The 27,795-nt window shown below is 29.2% G+C and overlaps 1 protein-coding gene across 1 annotated transcript in view; it reads left to right on the top strand.

The window, feature by feature from the left end:
- The window catches only part of LOC107440366 (allatostatin-A receptor-like), a 150,949-nt gene that overhangs the window by 113,806 nt on the left and 9,348 nt on the right, over positions 1 to 27,795 (top strand). The window contains exons 2-3 of the mRNA XM_087155896.1: positions 18,496 to 19,950; positions 25,364 to 25,487. Of these exons, the coding sequence (XP_087012022.1) occupies positions 19,481 to 19,950; positions 25,364 to 25,487 (594 nt within the window). The 5' untranslated portion in view covers positions 18,496 to 19,480. The remainder of the gene's footprint in view (positions 1 to 18,495; positions 19,951 to 25,363; positions 25,488 to 27,795) is intronic.

Consider the following 27,795-nt stretch of genomic DNA (forward strand, 5'->3'; position numbering starts at 1 on the left):
AAGGAAATTTTTTCCTGATACTTGCACCAATGGTATTGCTCAGTGATTGACCATGGAACTTCCGATTAAACAGATTTTAGGAGCACCACTGTCAGGCAGTCTTGATAATATTTGTTGCGACTGTATCCATTTTTGGATATACCTAGCTTTTATACATAGCCTTTTTTTTAATTTTTCAATTTGCTGAGTAACAATTTGATCATAAAGAAATCTCTATGAACCAAAATTTCTCATATGTATTAACAAAAATCGAAAGTTAGATATTTTTTTAATGAAATTATGTGCAATAAATCGGTTTTTAAGCAATTTGCCAAGGGAATAAAATATTTTTTAAAAAACCAATTTGCATAAAGTTAAAATAATAGTAAAATTTTTTCACTTACTTATTAAAAAATATATATACTGATCATTAAAAAAAATTAATAAAAACTTATAGATCAAGTAAAATAGTAGGTGTTTTCGATAGAAAATATACGAACTGTTAAATGTAAAAAATAAAATAGTAATACTGGGAAAATAATTTTTTAATTTTAAATTTAAAAATGTCCTCCCTTATACAGAAATTATATAAAAACAGTGTTAAAATGAAAGTTTATTTCAGAATTTAATAAAAAAAAATTTTGCCACTTTAAAATATAAGAATAAGTTATCTTTTTGTAAACCACTATTCAAATGAGATTTAATACGAGTCAATAGAACTAATATTATAAAAGTTGCGATAGTTTAATTTTATAAAAAAGTTCTGTTTCTGAAATATACTTTGCAAGAAAAAAAAACCTTATAACTTCTAAACTATTTTTCCTGTCACCTCAAACTTATCTCTTTCAATTCAGTATGGAAATCGGCATCAAAATTGCATTTTTTTATCTCTTGATAGCCAATATAATAAGAACAATGTAACATAACAATGTAAAAAGTGTGCATAAATATTTTCCAAACGTAATATTAATTTCTTGCAATCTCAGAGCTGTTATTCCTATTATCTTACATTCATTTCCATTCGATTTGGTCTCAAAAACAATACCTCACTTGTTTAGATTGCAATGCCGGGTGTGTAAAGAGATACAATTATAAAATATATCTTTTTATGCACGAAGCACTTATACCTTCTAAATTATTAATTCCTTTATCTCGTTGGTCCAATTCAATTTCGAGAGGAAAAAAATACTTCGTAGACAATTTTTTCTTTTCAATTTTTTTTCTTTTTTTGATTTCTTCCTTCTCTTTATACCCCTTTTTAATGAAACCCATCTTGGGATTTTGTTCAAATTTCATGTGATGCCTCTTAAGGTTGTTCTTCGAAGGATCTATAGTCGCACGAAAAGATGCTTTTTTGCGAATAATGTGCTATTTTCATAACTGATGTGAGTTTGCAACAGTTACTTATGGCTGTTAAATCAAGTCCAGTTTATCATTAGCTAGCGTTCTCTATGTTTATTCTGAAGATGGTGCAAAACGTTAATACGGAGAAAAGTCACAGTTTTGAGAAAATTAAAAGCGTTTGCGCTCTAATTTTTTATTATTTAGAAACTTACTTCAATTCTGCATTATCTGGGCTCATAATGTTCGCAAAAAATGGATAAAGATATTGAGTTTAATTATTTTCATCAAGGTGTAAAAATGTCGCAAAATTGAGGAATCTTTAAAAAAACTTAATAACTTTTAAAATGTTTTAGTTACCGTTCTAAAGCTCAGATAGTTTTTAACACAACGATGGCATATACAGTTTAAAATTATAGCTGGGATTAAATTGTAAGGCACTTAAACTGTGGCTTTTTTTTAATTTTCTTTGGCAAAAGAGCTACAAAAATCTTGTACAAATCCCCACTTGTTGTTTTGAATATCTGCTTTTAGACTTTTTCATAGCTTCATTTGAATGTAGCATTATGATTGGAGTTTGACTTCTGTGGCGTAAGAAGAAATTTTTAAGCATCTCCAAAAAAAGGACTGTAATGGTGTAGTTTGAAAATTTGAGATCTCCAAAATAGTTAATATGCATGAAATATTTCTGCATTGTAATTCCCACTAAGTATCCTTGCAGTCTACTGTAAGGAATTTTAAGAAAATGTAAACAATATTACATTGAAGTTCAATTTCATAAATCCAATTTGTTAGTAAAACATTTGGTCACTTTTGGTTTTATAGAACTTTGTACTTCATTCTAAGTTAATCTTGGATGGAGCATAAAAGTTCTAGGCTACAAATTTAATACGTTACAGCCGTTGACACAACATAAATTTGTGAATTTACACTCATTGTTGACCTAGATCGTCATATGACGTCCTTCGATAACTGAATGTAGTTGACTAGGTATTATACATTGAAAATGAGGTTATAGTTAATTTACCGTTTGTTTTCGTTACATTTGTATATCTAATGGCTAATATATGACAACTTTTTTGCATTTTGCGCAACATTTTGTCTTTATTTAAATTAGTAGCAAAATTTATACTTCCCATTTATTTTTGGATACATAAATTTAATTTAAAATGATTTTGACCACCCCTACATGTAAATAAATTAAACACACATATAAGTGCATGCGAATTTTTCGTTGAATTTTTTGAACTTTTTATGAAAAAATATTAAAATATTTTAACCCTTTCATGCTGGTTCCGACGTATCATATAAACTCATACATGGGAACGTTACTTTTTAAAAAGTACAAGTACTTTAAGAAAGAGTAACGAGTTAAAAATAAAAAGTTTTGATTTTAAAAAGTAACGGTTAAAAAGTACAAATAAAAGAACAAAACAACAAAAGTAACGATTTTAAAGTACATTTCGAGGGAATCTAAAATTCAAAGCAACCGTAAATTTAATTAAAAAACGTAAGAAAAATGTATTTAAAATGTAGTAAATTTAAATTTAAATGTATGAAACTTAAATGTATGAAAATCTTACAAAATTCATTGAAATAGTGAAGGTTGAAAATATCTAGAAACCAAACTAAAAATCAATATTCAATGTTTGCATATAAAAAGGAGTTTTAAATGGCATAATTAATTAAATGTAACTAATTGTGCTTAGTTTAATTTAAACAATTAATTCTTTAGAATTTTTTCTTTGCTTTCGGAATTTGTAGTAATAAATTAATTTGTTAAACAAATTTGATGGCATTATATTTTTTAGTTGGGTAAATAAATAAAAAAATAAAAACTTTTCTTCATGTATAGGTAACCCCTTGAAATCCAGTAAAGTAAAAAATTATATTTCATTTTTGTAAAAGTTAAAAAGAAATTAATTTTAGAATATTAAGTAATGACAATTTTCAATTTGTTGGTTATTTCTTAATAATCAAAAACTGAGAAAAAAAGTTTTATTTTTAAATTTATGTGTTTGCATGGAAAAATGCAAAGAAAGCGAAAAAGTAATTTTTATATTTTAAAATTAATATCTGCGCAAAATATTACTGGTTTAGCAACATTGAATAAATTAGTGAAATTATTTAGAAAAACAAACATATAGTTAAGAAAATTGTTGCTTTTCAAAATTAAATTAATTGATAAAGGCATTTTTCAAATCGAAAACAATTAGATTTCGTAATAATACGTTCCCTGTTTTTTAAAAGATTAAGGTATCCGACTTGTTTAAAAACTTTTTCTTTTAAATATCAATATAAAATTCATAAAAACTAGTTTATTTTTTTATTATGTGTAAAAACTTGTAAAACTAACAAAACTTACATTATTATTATCATTTTCTTTAGAAATGGCCAATTTTGGGTAAAAAATAAGGAATTATTATTATTTATTTTTTTTTTTGCATTTACGCTGATCACTGTAAAATAATTTCTAATACCTAAAATCTAATTTTAATCTAAATTTATTTAGAATTCCATCAACAATGTTTTGTGAGCCATTATCTTAAAATCAGGTGCATATACTACTAAGAGAGGAATCAATGTAGTTAAAAAAAAGTACATTTTCAAAAGTTTCCGCACTTCTCTTTACGAAAAAGTAAGCATAAACAATAATATCTCTTAATCTCTTAATCTGTGGTTCAAAACATGTGTGCTATAAACATAAACACTCATTAAAAATTTCTGACAATTATTTTAAAAACAACATGAGATATCGTGCTTATGGTGATGTAAAATATGAAAAATCTGATATTGAGATATATGCTTTACAGACTAATCATTGTTTGCTCATTGTTACAGTCTATTCATTGTTATCTCCTTACAAAAATAAGTTGCTATAATTTAGTAAATAATTGGAGTTACAAACAAAAGTTAAGTATTTTTGGAAAGCTAAGATTACAGGGATTCTAAATTTTTAATGAACTCAAGTTCTAAAATTTTGAACAAAATCATGTTTTGCATTAGTCAGATACCTTAAATCTGCAAGGTACTCTACTCCAATTCTTCTTCTCAAACCAAATTATATAATAGCCGTGAGTAATATGGAGCCGTGAGGGCTCAGGATATAGAACGTTAGCCTTCCAATTAGGTGACCCGGGTTTGAATCCCAGGGAGGGTTGTTCGATACAAATTCCTCATCCGGCTTGCACTGACCACGGTGCTGGCGTAAAATATCCTCAAGACTCATCATGGGTTAGAGTACCCTTGCTGTCAGACTAACCATGGGAGATTTTCGAGGTTTTCCACTTCATGTAACGCAAATATCGGGTTAGTACCATCAAAAAGTCCACCACGAAGACAAATTTCTCAGAAGACATGATCCAGGAGTTCCCTTGTCTTCTGGATTGGGTTCAAAATTATAAGGGTACGGAGTTGAACATAAGTAGTCGTGAACAAAAAGAATTGAGTCGGCTGTTCAACGACGGTTATAAAATAAAATAAAATATGAACGAAGAACCTTAGCCTATGCTTATTGGTTTAGAGATCAAATGTACTTAAACAAAATTATTATCAAAAAAAAAAAAAAACTGAGCCCCTACCGAATGAAAAGTGATACCACCGAGCCGAAATCTTAAGTACTTCTATTGAGGTACTTAAGATTTCGGAATCTTAAGTACTCCGAATAGGTACTTTTAATACGTGTACTTTTCAATATTTTCAAATACGTGTACTTTTTTGCCCCAAAAAGTAACGAAAAATATAAAAGTACTAAATTTAAAACCTACCGAAGTACAAATAAAAGTGCATACTATTTACTTTTACTTTCATTACAGGTAACGGTATTAAAAATGTTGATGTTTGCGTATACGTGCCAGCATGAAATGGTTGAAAGTGAGGTAAAAATAGTTTGATTTATGTAATTCATTACTACTCAGTTACAAAAGGTGTATAAGTTGAACTATCATTGACTGGGTATGTATGTAGTTAGTGAAATAAATCTGTGAAAGTAGTCTTGCTCCTTATTAAGCTACTGCTTTTTTTTCACTTTGACAGAGCTGCCAAGTTGCTCCACTTCATAAGGAAAACAATGGAATCGAAATTTACATTATTTTTAGTTTAGTATTTTTAATTTTAAGTAATTTTTCCCCGTATCCAGTATTCTAAGTATCATATGAAACGCCAACTGTTCCGCATTTTACGAAAGTAATAATAAATTCGTAGTGAATTAAATACTAGTCTTTGTTCAGATCAGGGGTGAGTTTTATAAGACGTTGACAAACTTACCAAAACTTCTGAAAGATTTGTTTTTTTCTAAATCTACCACAGCATTACGGGAGAGTCGGGTAGTCCCGCTCACTTAAGGAGTATTGCTTATATTTCTGTATAATACTGAGTAACAATCAACATTTTTGTATGTTTCTATTGTTTTATCATCTAATTAAATAATGCAAAAAGAATAAACCAAAAAAAGAATAGTTAAACTTAAAAAAATAGAAATTTAAAAAAACATGTTTTTCAGCTCTTTTCAAAATGTGTCGGGTAGCCCCGCCCAGTTACAAAAATTATGTTTTTTGGCTATTTTTTCAGGTGTAAATGAGAATGACCAATGTATTGACAATAGATAAACCTCATTTATCATTTTTATCACAAAATTATTTTATTTATTACATACTTATATACTTTTAGTGAATTCTATCATTTAATAACAACAAATGTCATACTTTTTATCATTATTAATGTATATTAATATATTATAATATTAATATATATTTATATTAAATATTTAACGAAAATAATTTAATTTAAGTAACAATAATTAATAACAATAGTTGTTTTTCAATATAAACTTATTTGGTTGATCTCTTCTTATAAACTTAATATAAAATACTTCTTATAAAATTACAATTTCACTTTGTATTTTGATTGCATTCAAATGCTTCTGTAGATTGATTCGTTCACAAATAAGTGAAAATAAATAAGTAAGCAAATAGCTTATCATAATATTTATGATTTCTTGATATTAAATTTGATTTGGATATATCAATTAAATTTCAAAAATATTTAATTTTTCATTTTTAAATATATAAATTTATGTTTCATATAATATTAAAACATATATTTGTTGTTAAAAATGCATATAACATTCAAATTTGAAGCAATAAAATAATAATCTTTGCAACCGTACATTTATCGACGAAATAAAATTGGGCGGTGATTCCCGACATTCATATGAGTGGGGCTACCCGAAATCCAATTTTTTTGTAAATTTGTAATTACTCGAACAATTTTTCACATATAAACTTTTTTTTTGTGCAAATTAAACTTAAGACTACATACTTTAATGCTGTATGTATAGAAAAAATTATTTTTTTATCATTAAAATGAAGTTTAATCGAAACATTCAACCAATTTTTCTTAATTTCATGACTACTGTATTTAACATATTTTCAAAACTATTGTTTACCATGTTACCAGCTGCATAAATACTTGAAACTTTGAAAATAATCTTTTTTTAATATAACAATTAATGTCCGATGGCCCATTGACTTGAAAAAATATTCTATACATATGAAATTGACAGTGGGCGGGGGCACCCGACCCTCCCCTATATAAAAAGCAAAAGCGTAGTAATTGTCAGGACTGATGTTAGATAGCATGGATCTAATACTTGGACCCGTCACTTGAAGTTTAACTTGTAGAGACAACAGCACTTAGATCACTCGCTTACTATACTTATTAAGTGCTGTAAATAAAAATAACTGGTACCAATTAGAAGCTTCGAAGAGGAAAGTTCTGGTAATCAGAAGTTTCTCGAACATATCCAGAGATGCCAACTTGCTGCGGACAGCAAATATATATTTTAAAGTGGTAGTTTATCAATTGTGATTCTTGGTTTAATGAGTTCAATTTTGTAGATTTTTATCCACCAATATTTCTAAATAATTCGTAGGCTTATATAATCCACCACTTCACAATAATTATGGCATGCTATACCCAGAGATGCCAACTGCTCCGGACACACCAAAACAATATGAAAAACGGTAAATAAATGCGAAGTAAATTTTTCAAGTATTTGACTATTTTTATTTGCTTTTTAAAAGGCATATTATAACTAAGTCCTTTTAAGTGGTGAATTATATAAGCCTACGAATTATTTAAAAATAGTGGTGGACAAAAATCTACTAAATTGAATTTATTAAACCACGAATCACAATTGATAAACTACCACTTTAAAATATATATTTACTGTCCGGAGAAAGTTGGTATCTCTGTATACCTCTTAAAAAGCAAGCTAGAATAGTCAATTAATTGCAAAATTTACCTTGTAGTTATTTACCGTTTCTTTAATTATTTTAGCGTGTCCGGAGCAGTTGGCATCTCTGCATATCTACATATTTTTTAATTATTGATTAGTCGAGATAGGACGAAAAAATTTTTGGAAACTTTGAATGGATGCTGGATATTGAGGTTATCTCGGCGTTTGGCGCGAAGCGCCACTATCCGATTCATCGATTCTGTTTTGTCGTATTCTAAGAGATCCTAAATATCTTTGAAGTTGTAGTATGTTGTAACGACAAATCAAGTCCTTAAAGAAGTAAATCTTTAGTTTTGAAGTGAAAATCATCTTTGGAATGGGGAGATCCCCTTGAGTAGAGTTTTATGATAAAGTTAATAGTATTTTGATAGTAACTTTGGATGGAAGATTTAATCAGGGTTCCCACGGTCTGGAAATCTTTTTTAAAGTGGTAGCAAAAGTGATGTGTATTTAGATATTTTAAGCTATCAATAAATAATCGATTTAAAGGAAATATATAAGAATACAAAAATAACTATTGAATAGTTTCGTAATTTACAAATGACAGAAAAATTTAAGCATTTATCAGTAGTCTTGAGAAATCTTAACTCATTAATTTTTCCCTGGTTGTGGGAACCCTGATGTAAGAAGTGGTGAAATCGTAAGTCATGTTTTATCCATTAAATTTATGTAGTTATTCAATCGAACTACCACCATGACATGCTTTGTAAATTATTGAAATTTAAAGCGAAAAAAGTCAAGACATCTTAAGATAATAAGGAATAATTTAACAATTCGTTTCACCTACAAGCATATGTAAAAACTGATTATATCAATTTCTAAAACCAAAGTTTAATTAAAATCTTTAAAATTTTCAATAGTCTCATGAAACATTTGTCCCCCCCCCCCTTCTTATATTTTAGAGATCGTAGCGAACCTGTACCTATGAAAAACTAAAGATAAATTAAGTACTATTTTGAGGTTAATCACCAAATTTTGCATATTATACCTTTTATTGATACCAGTAATTATTTTAGAAAATAATCAATAAGTTGGGGAGCTGCCATAGCCATTCAACTGAGTGATCATGTTAGTTTTTTTCTATTGTTATAAGGATCCTATCTAGAGATCCAGAATAATTAATTATCGTAACAAACATGTACCTATGAAAATCTGAAAACGATTAAATTACTATTTTAAGGATAATCACCAAATTGTACATATTAAACATTTTTATTGATACCAGTAATTATTTTAGAAAATAATCAATAAGTTGGGGAGCTGCCATAGCCATTCAACTGAGTGATCATGTTAGTTTTTTTCTATTGTTATAAGGATCCTATCTAGAGATCCAGAATAATTAATTATCGTAACAAACATGTACCTATGAAAATCTGAAAACGATTAAATTACTATTTTAAGGATAATCACCAAATTGTACATATTAAACATTTTTATTGATACCAGTAATTATTTTAGAAAATAATTAATTAGATGGGGAATAGCCAAAACTTTCAACTGATATGGAATTTCCGTAGTTTCAGAAATCTTCTTTTCAGACGGTAGCAAAATTAATGTCTTAATATTTAAAAAAAATTAATTTTAGCGTAACTTGTCCACTATTACTTATAAAAGTGCAGGCCATATGGCTAGATTCTTAAGTTCTGATAAAAGTTTTATGAGAGATTCATTTGCTTTAAAAATTTCTACTTTGGTACGCTACCACTAGAAGGAATTATTTTCAAAATCCTCATAAGTTGGAGGGTATGGGAATAGCCAAAGAATTTCGTCACTGTACCCTAAATTGGAAACTACACATATCAGACATTCTCAAAAAAGCCGAAGCTGCATTTCAAGCATTAAAACTCCTGCTGAACAGTGAAAGTAAAATGGCACTTAGACCAAAAAGACATATTTACCTAATGTGTATAAGACTAATACTGCGTTATGCATCCCCAGCCTGGGGGCATGGGTGAAAGCCCTTATATAGCAAGACGGAAAAGAGAAAAACCTGGTACGTAAAACATTTCATTCCAGCCTTTTTTTCGAAAGAAATGAAATATCTGTAACTATCAAGATTTCTTTTATAAATCTGGCATATATATAAAACTGCTTCTTTTCCAAGATAAAGTGGATATTCATACCTGTCAACTTTTACGCATTTGGCGTAAAATTTTATTTTTATATTTAAAGTGGTAGTAAATATATACTTTTTTTTCTTTTATAAACTACATTTTTTGATGATTTTGATCACCACTAATCTTAAAAAAATTAAGCATATATATTAATATGTGTTAGTATCCTGGAAGGCAGCTTAAGCTCTTTCAAATACAGCGTATTTTTTTGCTTAAAATTAAAATTTTTATTCCATTTTAATACCACTAGGAAAAATCATAATGGAAGGGATTAAAAGTTGGCAGGTATGGATATTGTTGAAAAATTTAAAAAAAGAATAAGTAAACTCCTCCCCAAAACTAGCTATAACTGAAATGGTTTTTCTACCAGCCTTTCCTCCTTTCCGTCTCGCTTTCACCCCTGCCTGGGGGGCTCTAACAAACAACCAAAGAAAAAGACTCATAAGTTTTGAGCACAAAATACTTAGACAAATGACCGGGGCAACCAGGTTTGTTCGAAACAATACTTTATATAACGACCTAAATATCGATAAAATTGACCAATATTTATTTAAATTAGACGCTTCCTTTTTTAAAGGCGCTAAAATCTGTAGCACCCGCGACTTCAACAAACTATTAGACTTGGACATTATAGAAAATAATGCAAATTTCAGTTCAATAACCGCATTCTTTCTCAGCGATTGCGTATTATCAAAATATTACAACCCATAGTTTTAATATTATCACCCTTACCACAGACAAACTATGCACTCTGCACCTGAGAAGCCTGGCTACCGGGGGGAAGCGAGGGAGTGCATAGGGAGTCTTCCCCACTCGTAAAATAATTTTAAATATTTCTCTCTTTTTATTTTTATTTTTAATATTATTCCATTTTTTTATGTATCCCAATGCGGTTTAACATGTATATACTTTTCCCAGATGTTATTTTAATTGCAAAATGTTTCCAATTGAGACATAACTTAGTTAACCCCCGCACCACCCTTCCCATGATCCTTTTAAATATAGCTTAGATGAAAGAGCAGAAATCCCCCTAGTATAGGCACTCCGATAAAACTGTATCAGTCAGTCAGAAATTCGTGGTTTTGGCTTTCTGCCTCTCAAATGTTGCTCTAAGGATCCAATCCAGAATGAATAACCAGAATGACTCTGCTGTCGGATTTGTTTCAGAGTTTCTGGCCTATAAAAAGCGTTTTTTTTTTTTTGCTGAAAATTATATGTAATATATAAAATACAATTATATATATTATTATATATATAATTCATACCCTCCAACTTATGAGGATTTTGAAAATAATTCTTTCTAGTGGTAGCGAACCAAAGTAGAAATTTTGAAAGCAAATGGATCTCTCATAAAACTTTTATCAGAACTTAAGAATCTAGCCATATGGCCTGCACTTTTATAAGTAATACTGGACAAGTTACGCTAAAATTAATTTTTTTTAAATATCAAGACATTAATTTTGCTACCGTCAGAAAAGAAGATTTCTGAAACTACGGAAATTCCGTAGCAGTTGGAGGGTATGTATAATTATATAATAATTACAGAGATGCCAACTTGCTCCGCTTTGCAAAATAGTATTTTCTTGCGGTTACGAAATTTAAGTTATTTTTAGATTGGTATCTTCAATTTTAATTAATTTTTCCACCACTAAATATCAGAAATTATAAGAATCATATAACATGCACCCCAAAAGCATTAATTATTTGGTTACTGTTTTTTTAAAGTAGGCGTAACTATGCTTACTTTACAAGTCATACTATTTAATTCGCTACCACTTTATTAAAACTTTTCCAGAGAGCGGAGCAGTTGGCATCCCTGTTAAACATTGTATTATATGGTCACCTGTCAATTAAGAGATCTATGCTAAAAAAATTCTGAGCAATTTCAAAATTCTCGTGCCAGAGAATATCCTTGTGACTCTGTCTCGTCTTAAAGAGGTTAATAACATGTGTGCGAAGTTCCTAATAAGGTTGTTTATGTATTATTAGGATTTTTTTCCCTTTAAAAAAGACACTCTCTAGAAGCGTTAGTTCTTACAAATAACCAAGAGATCTATACAACAAAATTCTAAGCTTTTTCAAAATTCTGATGCCAGAAATTGTCCTTGTGGCTCGGTCTCATCTTGAAGAGGTTAATAACATGTGTGCAAAGTTCCTAATAAGGTTATGTTCATATTAGAATTTCGTTTTTTCCCTTTTTGAAAAAAAAAACAAAGAAACAGTGACTACAAGCGTTAGTTCCTACAAATAACCAAGAAATCTATGCTAGCAAAATTCCAAGCTTTTTAAAATTCTAAATTCTGGTGCCAGAGAATGGCCTTTTGACTCTCGCCCGTCTCAAAGAGGTTAATAAGATAAGCACAAAGTTCCTTTAAATCTTGTTTATATTTATCTTATTAGATTTTTTCTTTTTCACTTTCTGAAAAAACCATTAGTCACAAGCATTAGGTTTTACAATAAATCAAGAAATCTATGGTAGCAAAATTCTAAGCTTAACCACTATCGAACTCGAAGCTTTATTTTATTCTTAAAGAAAGTTTATTCGATTGCGAAATCGAGTTTTTGTTCAAAATGCGGAATAGGGTTGATAACACTTCAATAGTCAGTTCAAACTTCCGCGACAAACTTCATTCAATCCTTAGTGGGTATTCCACTGGTGTCTAATATCTCAAACTTCCGACTTGTTTTTCTTTCTAACTCTTTGAATTCTGATACTTAGGAAAAGACTTAATCTTAAATGACTGTTGATTCTTTTCGAATCATCTAGTTTTATCGCACTACTCATATAGTAGTTGGAGAAATTAGCCGTGTAGTTGTAAAAATTAAGTACTTTATATTTTATTAGAATTGCCACCAACATAGCTGTAAAACTTTTTGGTGTCTAAAATGTTTCCATTTTCATTTTCATAATTTGCCTCACAGTGAAAAAAAAGTACACAATTTGGGTGTCTGATTTCTGTATCAGAGCAGCTAATTTGATTTTGACAGTTTTTTATGTACATTCATTCCGACATTCTAATACATTTTATAACTAAAGATAATACTCTATTTTTTTTTATTCTTATCGAAATTTTTCTAAGAAAATTCAATATATTTTTTCACATATTTACAGATTTTTGAGGAGAAAAAAGTTGTATCACAAGAGAAAAGGTAATTAGTTTGTGAAAGACTACAATTAATTTTTAAAATTTTGAAATTTCAAAAAATGAAATTTTTTGACAATTCAACCTTAGATATATATAATAAAATGAGGCAACAAATAGTAAAAAGTAAGAAAAATCTAAATCTTAGTTTTAAAATCCATTTTTTTTTCTTTTTTTAAAACCCACAACTTTCCAATAAAGATTTTATTCAGGAACAAAAAAATCAATTTCTCCATTCAGAGAATCATAGACGATTCTATTTTTATTTTGCAAAATATTAGTAAACTAGGTTTATTTTATTAATTATTCTATTAACAAAATTACCTTTTTAGTCACAATCTGTAATAAATTGCCCAAGAAACTCTTTTCTATTTTAAATTCTTGTCAACCACAAGAAAATGAGAAAAATGCAAATAACTAGCGCACACCAACTTAACATCAAATCTCCAGCTGTTTTCATTAGAAGTAAATTACAGAGGGGAAATGCATTGCGTATATTATTTAATTGATAGACAGGGTGTTTCGTTATGACTACCTTTAATATTCATTTTAGAATCCTTGCTGAAAACGGAAAATAAAAATAATGCAAATTTGGGTTTGCAAAATTAGTATATAAGCGATAAAAAAGGATGAATACTATTGAAAACTTTATAGTCAAATGTGCCTAGATAAGCCATCCAAACTTGTTTAATTGCCGGAAAAATAAAAGAGGATCAAAATACGATTATTAGAAACGCCTTTAAGATTATCTATAAATCAGACAGATTCTAATGTTTTCAGCATACGTCCTCCTCATTAATGATTTATCAAATTTTGACTGTGATTTTTTAAAACTTTTTTAACTCTTTACCTTTCCTAAATATTAATTTGAAATCCCATATTGCTTTTCTGTCTTAATTTTTAATTATGATTCTAACAATGTATATTTAAGGTTTTATTATGTAACAACTATTTATAATAAGAAATTATTAACCCCTTACGTGTTTCAATGCTATTTGCCTAAAAATATTATGCTAACCCTTCGGGTACACTTGACGAGTGAGACCTGTCAAACTACCAATAGAAAAAAGTGGTGACTAAAATATTTTGCAGTCAGTCTATTTTAGAAAGAACTAATGCATCGATAACTACCACATTTTATAAATGACAAAGCATTTTGTGAAGGTGTGCTATATTTGGTAACAATTTAAAAAAAAAAAAAAAAACATTTTTTTTTTCAAATACTTACTTCCCAGAGATGCCAACTGCTCCGGACACGCCAAAATAATTAAATAAACGGTAAATAACTACGAAACAAATTTTGCAATTACTTGACTATTTTCGCTTGCTTTTTAAAAGGTACAGCATGACATGAATACATATCCTCCAACTGCTACGGAATTTCCGTAGTTTCAGAAATCTTCTTTTCAGACGGTAGCAAAATTAATGTCTTAATATTTAAAAAAAATTAATTTTAGCGTAACTTGTCCACTATTACTTATAAAAGTGCAGGCCATATGGCTAGATTCTTAAGTTCTGATAAAAGTTTTATGAGAGATCCATTTGCTTTAAAAAATTCTACTTTGGTTCGCTACAACTAGAAAGAATTATTTTCAAAATCTTCATAAGTTGGAAGGTATGTGAATACCATACAGTGGTGAATTATATAAGCCTGCGAATTATTTAGAAATAGTGGTGGGTAAAAATCTACAAAAAAGATTTTATTAGACCAAGAATCACAATTGATAAACTACCACTTTAAAATATATATTTGCTTTCCGGAGCAAGTTGGCTTCTCTGACTTCCTGGTTTTAATTTGGTTGTTTCCTCTTAGTTCTGAATTTAAATAAACCGGCTGCAATGGGTTAAATTCGTTTTATTTCAAATGTGATTCTTTGAGATATTTTACTAAATTGATTCAAAGAACAAAAACAAAAAAAAACAAGAAATTCAAAATAGGATTACAAAAACACAGTACTTTGTTTTAATTCAACGAAGCGATAAAAATTCGTTTACTATTCGAAATTTGCCCATACATTTTACATACCCTCCAACTGCTACGGAATTTCCGTAGTTTCAGAAATCTTCTTTTCAGACGGTAGCAAAATTAATGTCTTAATATTAAAAAAAAATTAATTTTAGCGTAACTTGTCCACTATTACTTATAAAAGTGCAGACCATATGGCTAGATTCTTAAGTTCTGATAAAAGTTTTATGAGAGATCCATTTGCTTTAAAAATTTCTACTTTGGTTCGCTACCACTAGAAAAAATTATTTTCAAAATCTTCATAAGTTGGAGGGTATGCATTTTATAATTTCAGAATGTTCGTTATATCTCCACAACCAGTAAAAATATAAATACTAAATGCCAAATACAAACATGTCATTTAGAGCATTACGTAAGAGAATTCGTAAAACATGAATAATGGAAATCAGCAAGACGTAAAAATAAGACTATCTTTGCCGGAATTTAATAAAGATATTTAACAGCTGGATAAGAGTTTATTTTCTCATGGAACGATAAAATAACTTATAATTTTTTTTAATAATGCATATGTTCTAGACATGTGATTAGTGATTTGATACTAGTTACGGAGATAAATAACTTTGTTAATAATTATTAGTGTATCGGCTGGAATTTATTTTAGCCAGAAAGAATGTTGTTCTATTAACGACAGAGTTAGTAATGGATTTGTGTCAACTTCGCTTTCGTAACTGTGCATTTCTTTCTTTATTGAATTACTAGATAGACAATCAATGAAATATAACAAAGATAAAAAAAAGTTAATTAAATAGGGAGATAGTTAGGACTCTTGACTTTTTATTTACTTTTAATACGAAATGTAATAATTCAAATGACTTAGAAATACTCTTAGAAATATATAATACGTTTGTTTATATAAAAAAAAAATTTCGTGAGAAAACACTGTGACAAGAAAAATTGGTCCATGTTGCAACGTGGTCTTATAATTTGAATCATTGCGTATTATACCTTGGACCATTGGATAACACTCGTTCCAAACAGGGAAAAAATATATTTTTAAGGAGAAGAAAAAAAATATTAATAAATAAAATATTTTTAAAAATATTTGAAAATTAAAAAAAATAGGCAGGAAAACAAAATAAGGAAAAGATATAACCTCGTCGTTAGCTTTCACAATTATATCCGATCACACGACTGGGTGCTTTCTTATATTGTATTTAAATAGCTAAAGCAAAATATATCAATACAATAGTGTGAGTAGCACCAACTAAAATTTTTTTGCAAGATGTCGGTTTGTGGAAGTACATTTGAAGTACAGTTAATGGAAGTACAGTTTGAGGAAGTACATGCATTCGCTACTTGCTTGATATGTTACATTGTGTGTTTTATTGTGTATTTTTCTTGAATTTTTATTATATATTTTTTGCTTGATACGTTTTATTCTTGTTTAAATTTTTCGGAGCTCTTCATATTATTGTATAGATATATTTTGCATTGGCAATATTAATACTATATTAGAAAGCACGTTTTTTGCTGATATAACAGTGTAAGCTGACAGCGAGATTATATCTTTTCTTTATTTTGTTTTCGTGCTGCTAAATTTTTAATTTTGTTTTTACTTTTTTAAATTTTATTTTAAATTTTTAAATATTTCTAAAAACATTTTATTTATTAATAATTTTTCTTAATAATAAATCATTTTTTTTTAAATATATTTTTTCCTCTGCTTCTTATTTTTCGCTTTGTATTTTTTTTTATTAATGTAGATTACGAGTAAATCAATTCCTCATTGTCTTTCTTTTAAAAATTGATTAATAAAGACAAATGCAGAATTTGATCTTTTCTTAAAATTCCTATTAAGCATCTATTTCAAAATTTAATTTTCACTTCTTGTAGTTTTGAGAACAGCCGTTACTTGTTTCCTTCTCACACTTGAAGTAAATTAAAACATCGTAAATTAGTATATTTTATATTGCTTCATACAATATGTTTTCTGTTTGTTAGCCACCATTTTTTACGAAATGTCATTTGTATTGGTTACTATAGTATTGTAAAATAAGAGTATGTAGGGGGAGAAAAGTATAGCAAAAAGTGAAAGTGCACTTTTTAATTGGTTACCATAGTAATGTAAAATAAGAGAATTATGTAGGAGGAGAAATGTGAACCTAGGAGTTAAATTGCACGTTTTTACTGGTTACTACAGTAATGTAAAATAGAGAAATATGTAGGAGGAGATAGGTGAGCAAGGAGTTAAATTGTACTTTTTTTATTGGTTACCATAGTATGGTAAAATAAGAGAATTATGATGAAGGAGAAAGGTGATCAAAGAGTGAAATTAAACTTTTTTATTGGTTACCATCATAATGTTAAATAAGAGAATTATGTTGAAGGGGAAAAGTGACCTACGAGTTAAATTGCACTTTTTTATTGGTTATTATAGTAATGTGGAAAAAGGGAATTATGTTGAAGGAGAAAGGTGACAAGGAATGAAATTGCACTTTTTATTGGTTACCATAGTAAAGTAAAATGAGAGAATTATGATGAAGGAGAAAGTTATAGCAAAGAACACTTTTTTGATGGCAAGAGTACGAAAAGCCTGCTTTGTCTTAGAAACCAAAAATTCACCAGTGTTCAACAGCTTAATTTTTTTCCTTTTGTTTATTTTTTTTCACTATTAAATTCTTTAATAAATTCCTCATTAAACACTGTTATTATTTAATCTCGGTATGGTTGAGGACATAGTTTAAATAAAAATCAAGTATTTTTCTTAAAAATTTATAATTATTTATTAAATTTTTTTACATTTACTTTCAAAGTCAAAAGTAGTCTCTTCAATATATACGTTATACTCTAGAGAAGTGAAAAACAAACTCGAAAAGCGCAAAAAATGATGGCGTAATTTGTAATTCAAACTTATAAATTTTGTATTATATTTTTTGTTTAACATATTGATAAATGCCTTATTAATACCTAATCTCAAGGTTTGGAAAACTTTGAACGCTTGTGAAAAGTGCGAGTAATTATGTATCTTTCATACATGTATAATACATGCTAAGAGATATAGTTATACATCATTCAACTTTTCTTAATTCACAAAATCAATTACTGATAAATTTTTTGATATGAATATTTTAGACATTTCATATTATGACAATGATATAATTCCGATAATCTTACAGATTTTTTTATTATTCATTAGAATACTTTTATAAGTAAAAATACGAAAATATATTTTTGCTTGTAATTAGAGCATCAGAAAAAAAATATATTAAAGGAACACGGTATCCCATCTGCTTCAAATTCATTGGTTAAGATTGATAAGCTAGCATTTATTAAAGCTGCTCTTTGATTTCATGCAAATTTTGTTTTTTGTTTCCAAAATAATGTAGGCAAAATATTTTAAAGTTTTCCCTAAATAGACACACGTTTAAATCCTTGAAGCTCTTATTGATAATGAATATGTGTCGCGTAACGAGGAACGAAGAAAAGTAATTCGATAGGAATTTTAAAGATTTCAAGTTTCATCATTTAAAAGAGATTTAAGCTACGGATTCTTATTCTATCATTAGTTACACTATTCAATCCTTTCAGCGGCTTCTTGAATAGTGTATATTTGTTACACTGACACTAATTGCTTCTGTTTCTTTTCTTTTTTAGGAAACAAAGGAAGTGTGAAGTACATCTATAATACATCAACTAAGGGTGTATTTTGTCACATCCCTGATTAGAAACTCTGAGGAATTATTCGATAAATTTATTTCGTTATTTACTTCTTCTCTCCTGAGGAAGTTTATCTTAATTTTAAGAACTGTAAAATTTAATTTTAATGACATTTTTAAAGATGCATTTTTAAAATTCCTAAATTTTAGTAAGGTTTCAAAAATATATTAGTTAAAACTTTTAGTTCCGTGTAATATATGTCTATTATAAACGTATAGTAAAATTTAAAGCCTTTTGATTTTCAATAATTTTAAGATTTTAAGAATTTTCAATTTGCGATTTTAAAAAATATTTACGTTTAGATTTAAATGAATTTCAGATTTGAAAAGATATTAATGAGTTAGTGCCGAAATATTTTAAATTTATCGAAAACATAGTTATTTCATTTATTAAAATTTCTTCTTGATTTTAATTTTTTTTTCAATGTATTAAGAATTTGCAGTGTCTAATATTTTAACTAAGATTTAATGAACTTTAGGTTTGAAAAAGGTACAACTAAGCTAGTTCATACATATTTCAAATTGAGTTAAAATAGTTTTTTTATTGATTTATAAGACTAATAAAAACCAAAACATATTTAACTTTTTTAAAGTTAAATAAATATAACTTCATTTGCTTTTTAAATTTATTGAATACTTTTTCTCCAATAACAATTCTTCATGAGTAATCAATAGCAAATTATTTTGATCATTTTACTACAAAATTATTATTCGCACTTTCTTAAACAAAATATGTTTATTCTTTTGGTTGAAAAATTAAAAATAAGACATAACATGTTTTAGAAAGTAAATTGAAATTTAAAATAAAAATTCTGATACTTTCAAGATACTTAATTATTTTCAAATAACATTTGAAATTTAATTTTTTTTAATTCGAACTCATTACTTCATTCACATTGACTCAATAAAAATTATCAATAATAATGAACAACACAATTTCGGATATTGTTATGAGTAGTATCACAAATATAACATGCGATGAAGATAATTGCATTCATAATATCACTGATAATCCAGTTCGTAAGAACTTATCCTTGGATGAGATCTATTTCAGAAATCCTGGTGAAATGTTAACTCCTTGGATGATAAACCAGTACTTTTTCTTCATAGTTATCACTTATATCATAACATTCATATTTGGAGTGACAGGAAATGTGACAGTTATTGCGGTTATAGTCGGTGACAGGACATCTAGGAACGTGACAAATGTCTTTTTGGTCAGCTTAGCCATAGCAGATTTGTTGCTGCTTGTCATCTGCGCTCCGTTAGACGTTGCCCATTATTTTGTCGTGCAATGGGATTCTAAAGGAACAGTTTGCAAGTTGGCGGCCTATGCTGAATCTGTTTCAGCTTTTGCATCTGTTTTGAACTTGGTTGCAGTTACATTGGAACGGTAAGTTAATATTTTTCTATTTCTAAAATAGTTAAAACAATTAAAAGATTGAAAATGTTTTTTTTTTTTTTTGTTAAATGATTGCAATCCCTTACAAAAGTTTAAGGTATTTTCGAGGTTTATATGAGGTTGTTTTGAGATATCAAGGTTAATTTGAGGTTTATTCCGTGTTTATTTTAAAAACAACCTTAAAAGATCAACCTCCCAAGGTGTATGAAGTTGTTTTATTCACACTTGGGGTTGTTTTGAGGTTGATGGAAATCTACTTTGGAGCAACAAGCTTTAGGGAGGTTGTTTTTGATCTTTTCAATCTTGTTTTCGACATTCATCTTTTTACATTGATCATTATTTTTCTATCAAGCAAATACGTTTATTTCAGATGTAAATTTCACCCGATTTAAACTAAAATGATTTTATTAACCGAACTTAACTAAAATTATCTCCTGTATATCTGTGTTATACAGGAGATTGATTTTATGAGGTGTAAATGAGGTTGAAATTGAGGTTTATTAAGAAGGTTTTGTTTGGCGCAAAACCTCATTTTCGGCATCAGGTGTATATTTTACATCTGTCAATCTCAAAACAACATCGAAAACAAACTATTTTTTTCTAACGGATTTTCACAACAGTGTGAAATTGATCAAAGGCATATATTACCCAGAAAAAAGAGATTTTTTTTGTTTCAAACAGAAAAATTGCTTACAAACGAAGTAAAATAATATCATACTTAATGATTGCGTACTGCTTGTACCTTAACTGAAAAAAAAAGCACTTCGTAATTAAAAATAGCAAAACCTACATAGCTTTAGCTCTTTCTTTAATTTTTAAAGAGCAGATTAGCCAAGATGTACAGCTTTTAATAAAAAAATCGAGGTAATTACTTATATAGAATAATTTATAAATTTAGGTTTTAAAAGTTTAAAATAAATAAATACATATATGATTTTACCTTTTGAAGCAGATAGGACACCGCTGAACCTTTAAAATATATTTTTATGAAGCTCCACTTACGAGCAAAAAAATTGCATTTAATTACAAGAAACTGTCTAATAGTTACTGAATTTTTTTTAGCTTATCGTAATAATATTTGAATTAAAATATAATATCCAAAAATACAGCTTAAAAAAGAATATTTTTGCATGCATAATCAGAAATGTATCAATAATTGATTTTGTAAATTAAGAAAATTTCAATGATAAATAACTGTTTCTCTTAAATCTTAATAACTGCAAATAAGTGCAAATTTGAAAAATTATTGTTTGGAAGTGATCCTTGTTTGAAAGACTTCACCTTTAACACAGAAAAAATCCCCAGTGTTTCATGCTACATTTCATAATCATAAATTATTAATGTTCTGAATATACTATTTTCCCTTATTTTGACCAAAATTAATATAAAATAATGAAAAAAGTAAGAAATATATGATAAATAAAAATTCTGCGTCAAAGGGTTAACCAGCATAAGAAATCAGTAATTCAGACATATAAACTGCTGTTTGTAGAAAATGCAACACCATGAAATAATCATCAGAATCAAATGAAATTTAATGCAGAAACGACTTGTACTGATACAAATAAATGATGAAATTTTCAAAACAAAAGAAACAAATTAAGCGTCCGAAATCAGTATTTGGTGCAGCCACCACGCGCTGCAATAAGTGCTGCTATACGACGTGGCATGGAGTCAAACAGATGTTGAATATCTGCTTGAAGAAGAGAATTCCATATCGCTTGTATGCGCAACCAAAGTTCGTCTTTGGAAACTGCAGGACGCGGATCACGAGTGAGACGCCGACCAACCATATCCCACACGTGCTCAATAGGCGACATATCCGGCGAATAAGCAGGCCAAGGAAGAAGTTGCATGCGTTGTGCTGAACAGAAGTCTCTAACAGTCCGCGCAACATGTGGGCGTGCATTATCCTGCTGAAAGATAGCTCCAGGGATGCCTTGAAGGAAAGGAACGACGTCGGGCTGTAGCACTTCACGGACGTATCTGTTGCTATTGAGATTACCCTCAATTCGTATCAAATTGGATCGTCCATGATACGAAATCGCACCCCAGACCATAACTCCGGGTGTTCGACCACTATGTCGTTCAATAATACACTCAGGAAGGCAGCGTTGACCGGCATAACGTCTAACACGAACACGGCCATCATGGGTCCACAAATTGAAGCGTGATTCATCTGAAAAGACAACTTGGTGCCAATCAGCTCGCCAGTCTCTGTGCTCAAGAGCCCACTGCCGACGCAGCCGTCGATGATCCGCCGTGAGGGGAATCCTGTATAATGGCACCCTTGCACGCAATCCACGGCGCAGCAGACGACGACGAATTGACGAAGCCGACAATTGTACACCTGTAGCAGTAGACCAATGTGCTGCCAGCTGCCTGGAGGAAGCTGTGCGATCATTCACCGCCATGCGGAGCAGGTGTCGATCATCGCGCTCTGACGTCACCTTCTGTCGTCCAGTGCCTGTTTTTCGAGTTGTTCGGTGCTCGTCGGTCCACTGCTTCCAAACTCGCATCACTGTGGAACTGTTCCGCTGCATACGAGCTGCTATTGCGCGATAGGAAAATCCTCCTTCTCGAAGGCCGATTATCCTCCCTCGTTCAAACTCCGTAAGTTGCTTGAATTTCTTATTCTTCCGTCGTGGAGGCATACTCAGGTCTCACTAAACGTTTGCCACTAACAAATAATCATAGACTATTTTCAACGTCCCGCTACAGCACTTTATTTATACGCTTTCAGCATCAATTCAGAGGGCGCTGCGCGCGCCACGCACGCGCGATGGCTCTGAAACTTTATTAATTTGCATAATATCCTATAATTGACATTTGCTGCGAATTTCATTTGATTCTGATGATTCCTTCATGGTGTTGCATTTTCTACAAACAGCAGTTTACATCTCAGATCTGCTATTTACGATATTAAGCTTTGACAGCGTTGCTTAGTTTGAAGAGTGTTCTTTTCACATTAATCATTATTTTTCTATCACGTAGTATGATATTTTAAATGAAAGTTGAAGTTGGCAACGGAAACCAAATTAAAAATAAATTTGAAATAATAGTTTAGAGCCTCAACAGCTAATAAAATAAACTTTTGAAAACAATCTATCAAATATTTCTTTGTGTTCCTTTACATAAATCATAAATTCAGAATAAAACATATAAAAAGCTGCTTTGATTTATTTTCACGCTTTTCTCCATAAGAGAAGAAAACTAAAAAATCTAAGGTTTATTTAGTTTTGTTTTAAAAATACATTCTATTTGCTTCAAATGAATTTTTTAATGCATTATTAATCTAATAAACATTTTATTAAACTACAAGTTCACTGCATACATTTTATTTATACAAAGTACAATATTTTTCCAATGTATTACGCTAAAAACGTAAAACTCATTACATTATAATAATTAAATTTAGGACTTGGAATCTAGTTTTTCAGTTGACTGAAAGACCATGGTTAAGTAAGCTATTAGAAAAGATTCCCTCTTTTATATACTCAGATAAAGAAAAGAAAAAAAATACCGGATGCTTTCAAAGGTCTTGGCCTTTTAATTCCTTTTCTTAGAAGAATGTGAATGAATTTGTTTTCTGAGATTTAATGGCATGCATATAATGCGCTTATTGATCATAAATAGTGAATTTCATTATAAAGAAAAACAAATAATTAAAATTTTAATGACTTTTCAAATGCTTTAAACTATTTAAAAGGGGGTATTTTTAGCCTTTTTTAGAGTCTAACTATTTGAATTAAATGAATTGAAAGAAGTAATTTTTGACCTTTAAGTAAGAAGTAAGCCTTGACCTTCAAGTAAAACTTCATCTTAACCTCTAGTGATTAGAATAACGCAACAAGGTTTGTAGAGTCTTTAAAAAACTTCAGTTAATATATTTTATTTTTTTTAACTCTTGGAAAAAATTTCTGAAGAAATAATTGATACATTATTCGCAGACATGATACAGAAATTTAAGCAGGAAGTTGAGGAGTTAATTTTGAATGCAGATGGCAAATGATATGTTGTTGTAATCCAGTATTGAAAATTAATGATGTTCCACATTTTTGTTGCAGATCAAATAATATAAAGAAAGTAAAATATGCAGATGATAAAATATATTAATGGAACTCTATATATTTTAAGGTTGCTGATAAAGATTGATTGATTATATTGATTGATTGATTATATTATATTGATTGATTATATTGATTGATTGATTATATTTGTTGAAAAGAAGATGAAAAAATAAATATTAAGTAAAATTTTAATTAAAAAAGGAAACTTATGCTTATTTTTGCTTAACAGCATGATATCGCATTAAAATATATTTTTTTGCTTATTATATATTTCTTAGGTCATTTTGTCAGAAATTCGTATTTTCTTCCATATATGGTCATTGGGGTGTGAACATCAGTCAGATGATACGTGTATACCTTAACCCTTTCGCGCCGATTGTCACAAATACGTGACAGCAAAAAACCGTATCAATCAGGGTAAAAATATGAAACTGGTAATCAAAGTAATTCTTTAGCAGTTTATTTGTGGGCGGAGTTATAATGGTTTGACTTATTTAACTCACCATTACTTTGTTCAAAATAAAACTATATAACTATACTTTGAATTAGCATTGATTATATATATGATTAAACTACCAATAATTAAAGTAAAAGCAAAGTAAGTCTGTCAAATTAGCAACGACTACATTTTAGTTACCGTTTTTTATTTAATTACAACTTGATTCTGATTTTGTACGAATGCTTTTCTGAATCACTAGTCCCCAAGGGGTTAAAGAAAACTTAAATACATTTTTAGATTTAAAAACTCTTTATTGAAATACAATATTCCCTAAACTATATATTGGAATAATATATAGTTTATGGAATACCCAATGAACAGAGCTGTTTCTTATTTTCATTTTAACGGAAAATTTTACAGTCAAAATTTGAAAGTGGTATATAGCTTTAACATTTAACAGTTTTGACTCCAACATTATTGATTATAACCACATAGCGAAAATATACTAGATATAGCCCTGTTACTTGTGCTCTTAATGACAAACTACAAATTTCCCTTCGCCTCTCGTAATGCAATTTAAAGTTATTCTCAATAAATATTTCAATACCGTAAATCTACTGCTTGATGTATTAATCAAAACCTATTGCTTTTTCCACGAAAAGCAATTTGCATTCCTAACTTATCGCCACTATACGGGAAACATCAAAAAATATGCACAAATATCAAAACTCCTATATAATTGCACTAGAATCGATCATCTAAATAAAATAAAAAATACGACAGTGAGAGCCATGTTTTATGCATTCAGACTAGAAGATATGAATACATACATTTTGTTCAGATAATGAAATGTGTAAAAAAAATTTCGTAATTCTTTTTTTTTTTTATTTTTTAGATTCGTTGTTATCGTATATCCAATAAGATCCCGATCTTTGTGTACCATGAGTAATTGCAAGAAGCTTATGATAGCTGTTTGGACCATTTCATTGATTTTAGCCCTTCCAGTTATTGCAACAAAGGTAATTTCATTTTCATTTTATTTATATCAGAGTAATTTGTTTTTGAAGGCATTTTCTCCTTAACTAAGCAAGATTACGTTGATGAAAACTGAAATGTAGCTAAAATTTTTTTGCAATGTTATTTTTCATATAATCATCCCAAAAACTATTTTTCACTAACTTACAATTACTAATCGCAGCCCCCTATTCATATTTAAATAGTGGTAGGGACAATATATATTTTTGATTCTTCTTAGAGGAAGAAACATAACATTTTATTTTAATATTATTTCTGTCGTTGAACAGCCTACCCAATTTTGGGTTTACGATTACTGATGTTCAACTCCGTAACCTTGTAATTTTTAACCAACCCAGAAGACAAGGAAACTTCTGGATCAGTACCCGCAGAGTTGTTGGTTTGTTATGGGAACATGGAGGATTTTGCGACTCGACAGATTTAACGTACATCAGTCACCATTTATTACACGGGGAATCTTCAGCCGACTGGGATCGAACCCATGAACTCTTGAACATATGGAACAGTGCCCTGCTAACCAGGCTATCGCGACCCAAATATGTCCTTTTAACAACTAAAGCAAGGGGGTCGAGATGGCCTGGTTGGCAGGGAGCAGGACTCACGCTTTTGCGAATGGTAGTTCAGATTGAGGTGGCCGAAGACTCCCCGTGTAGTAATAGGTGGCTGATGCACTTTTAATCCGTTGTATCACAAAGTCCTCCATGTTCAAATAAGAAATCATACTTTTGGGGGTACGGAATTGGAGATTGAGCGTTCTCTGGTTCAGGTCAAAATTACGATCTTGGATAAATGAATGGAGAATGTTTGCCTCATGTCTGTTAAACGGGTAACGACGTGTGTGTGGCTGAAGTCGTATTCTTGGCCATCACCAAAAAAAAAAACAAGAAACATACCCTCTGCCTTAAAAATTAGCGTGATTTCAAGCAAGCTTGCTGGTATTGACAAGTGGCATAAGTAACAACAGTACTTTTTTCGAAAGCATTCTTCTATTGGTAAAAAGAGGGCCTTTATCTCATAAAGGCGAAATCTCTCATTTTATATCAGGTAGAACGAAAAAAATCGTCTTTATTTTTTGTAGGTGAAGCTCCCTAAGGTTCACCAAATATATTCACATATTGCTAAGCTACTTATCAAAGCAATTTGAAGTTTTGCTAATTTCGCAACCACTTAAATTTAATTAATATTCATCCAGCTTATACCAAACTCTTGTTTGTCTTATAACTTTTTAAATCTTTAAGGTGGTAAAAAAAATTTAGTGATCTTTTCTCTTAAAACAAAATATATACTTTGTAGTTTGAAATTTGCTATCACTTGAAAAATTTTAGCAGAATTTTGGGTATCCGCCTATCGAAAATGGCCACGAACTTTGCAGAAGACCCAAAGCTTGTCTTTCTTAATTAGAAATCTCACACGTGTGCTTTTTAAAAAGATAAAAACTGATAATTTTAATACTTTCTTTTAATAATAAACTGAATAACAATTATAATGTATTTATTATGCAAATATGTGTTTTCTATCTCAAAACGTGTGAATTTTGTTTTTTTCTTAAATTTGAACACGTGTCCTAATAGTTTTAAAATTAAATTACTTTTCAGACCAATTTAACAAGAAGTTCCGTCTTTTTTGACAGGGAATGAGTAAATAGGATTGTTAGATTATAGAAATTGAAAAAAAAAACATATATTTCAATGTTTTTTTAGACCTTAACTTTCATTTTATTCGCGCAAAAGACAGCTAAAGAAATTAAAAATCATGCTTTTTTTTCAACAGAAAATAATTGCGTTGAGATTTAGGTTTTTTTTGCTCTTTCTGACAAACAAAAAGTACTTTATTGTTTTAATGCTTAAGAAAGCAAAAAAAAGGTGTTATTTGCGGAAACATTAAATGTCTTGTTTTTAAAAAAAATCTTCTTTCACTTTTCAAAACATTTAAATTGAAATAAAGCTTTTCTCTTTGAATAATTATGTGTGTAAAGCAGAAAATAAACGAAACTTTAAATTTTTTACAGTTGTTAAAAATAATTATCGTGTTACACACTGTAATTAAAACAAGAAATATATTGACAGATGGTATAAAAAGGTAAAAGGCATGCAATGGAAAAAAATATACAGACATATTCAAATTAAGGATATTAAATTCTTTTTCTTTATTATCTTATGCTTGAAGAAATATGAACATAAATAAAATATTTTTAAAAGCCTGCAACTACAAAACCTACAATAACATCTGTTGGGAAAAAAAGTTTTTTTTTTTTTTTTTTTTTTTTTTTTGCATGAAAGGTAAAATCTTCTA

This window comes from Parasteatoda tepidariorum, chromosome 12, assembly GCF_982258835.1.
Source record: "Parasteatoda tepidariorum strain Cologne lab strain chromosome 12, Ptep-v5.0, whole genome shotgun sequence".
Lineage (NCBI taxonomy): Eukaryota > Metazoa > Arthropoda > Arachnida > Araneae > Theridiidae > Parasteatoda > Parasteatoda tepidariorum.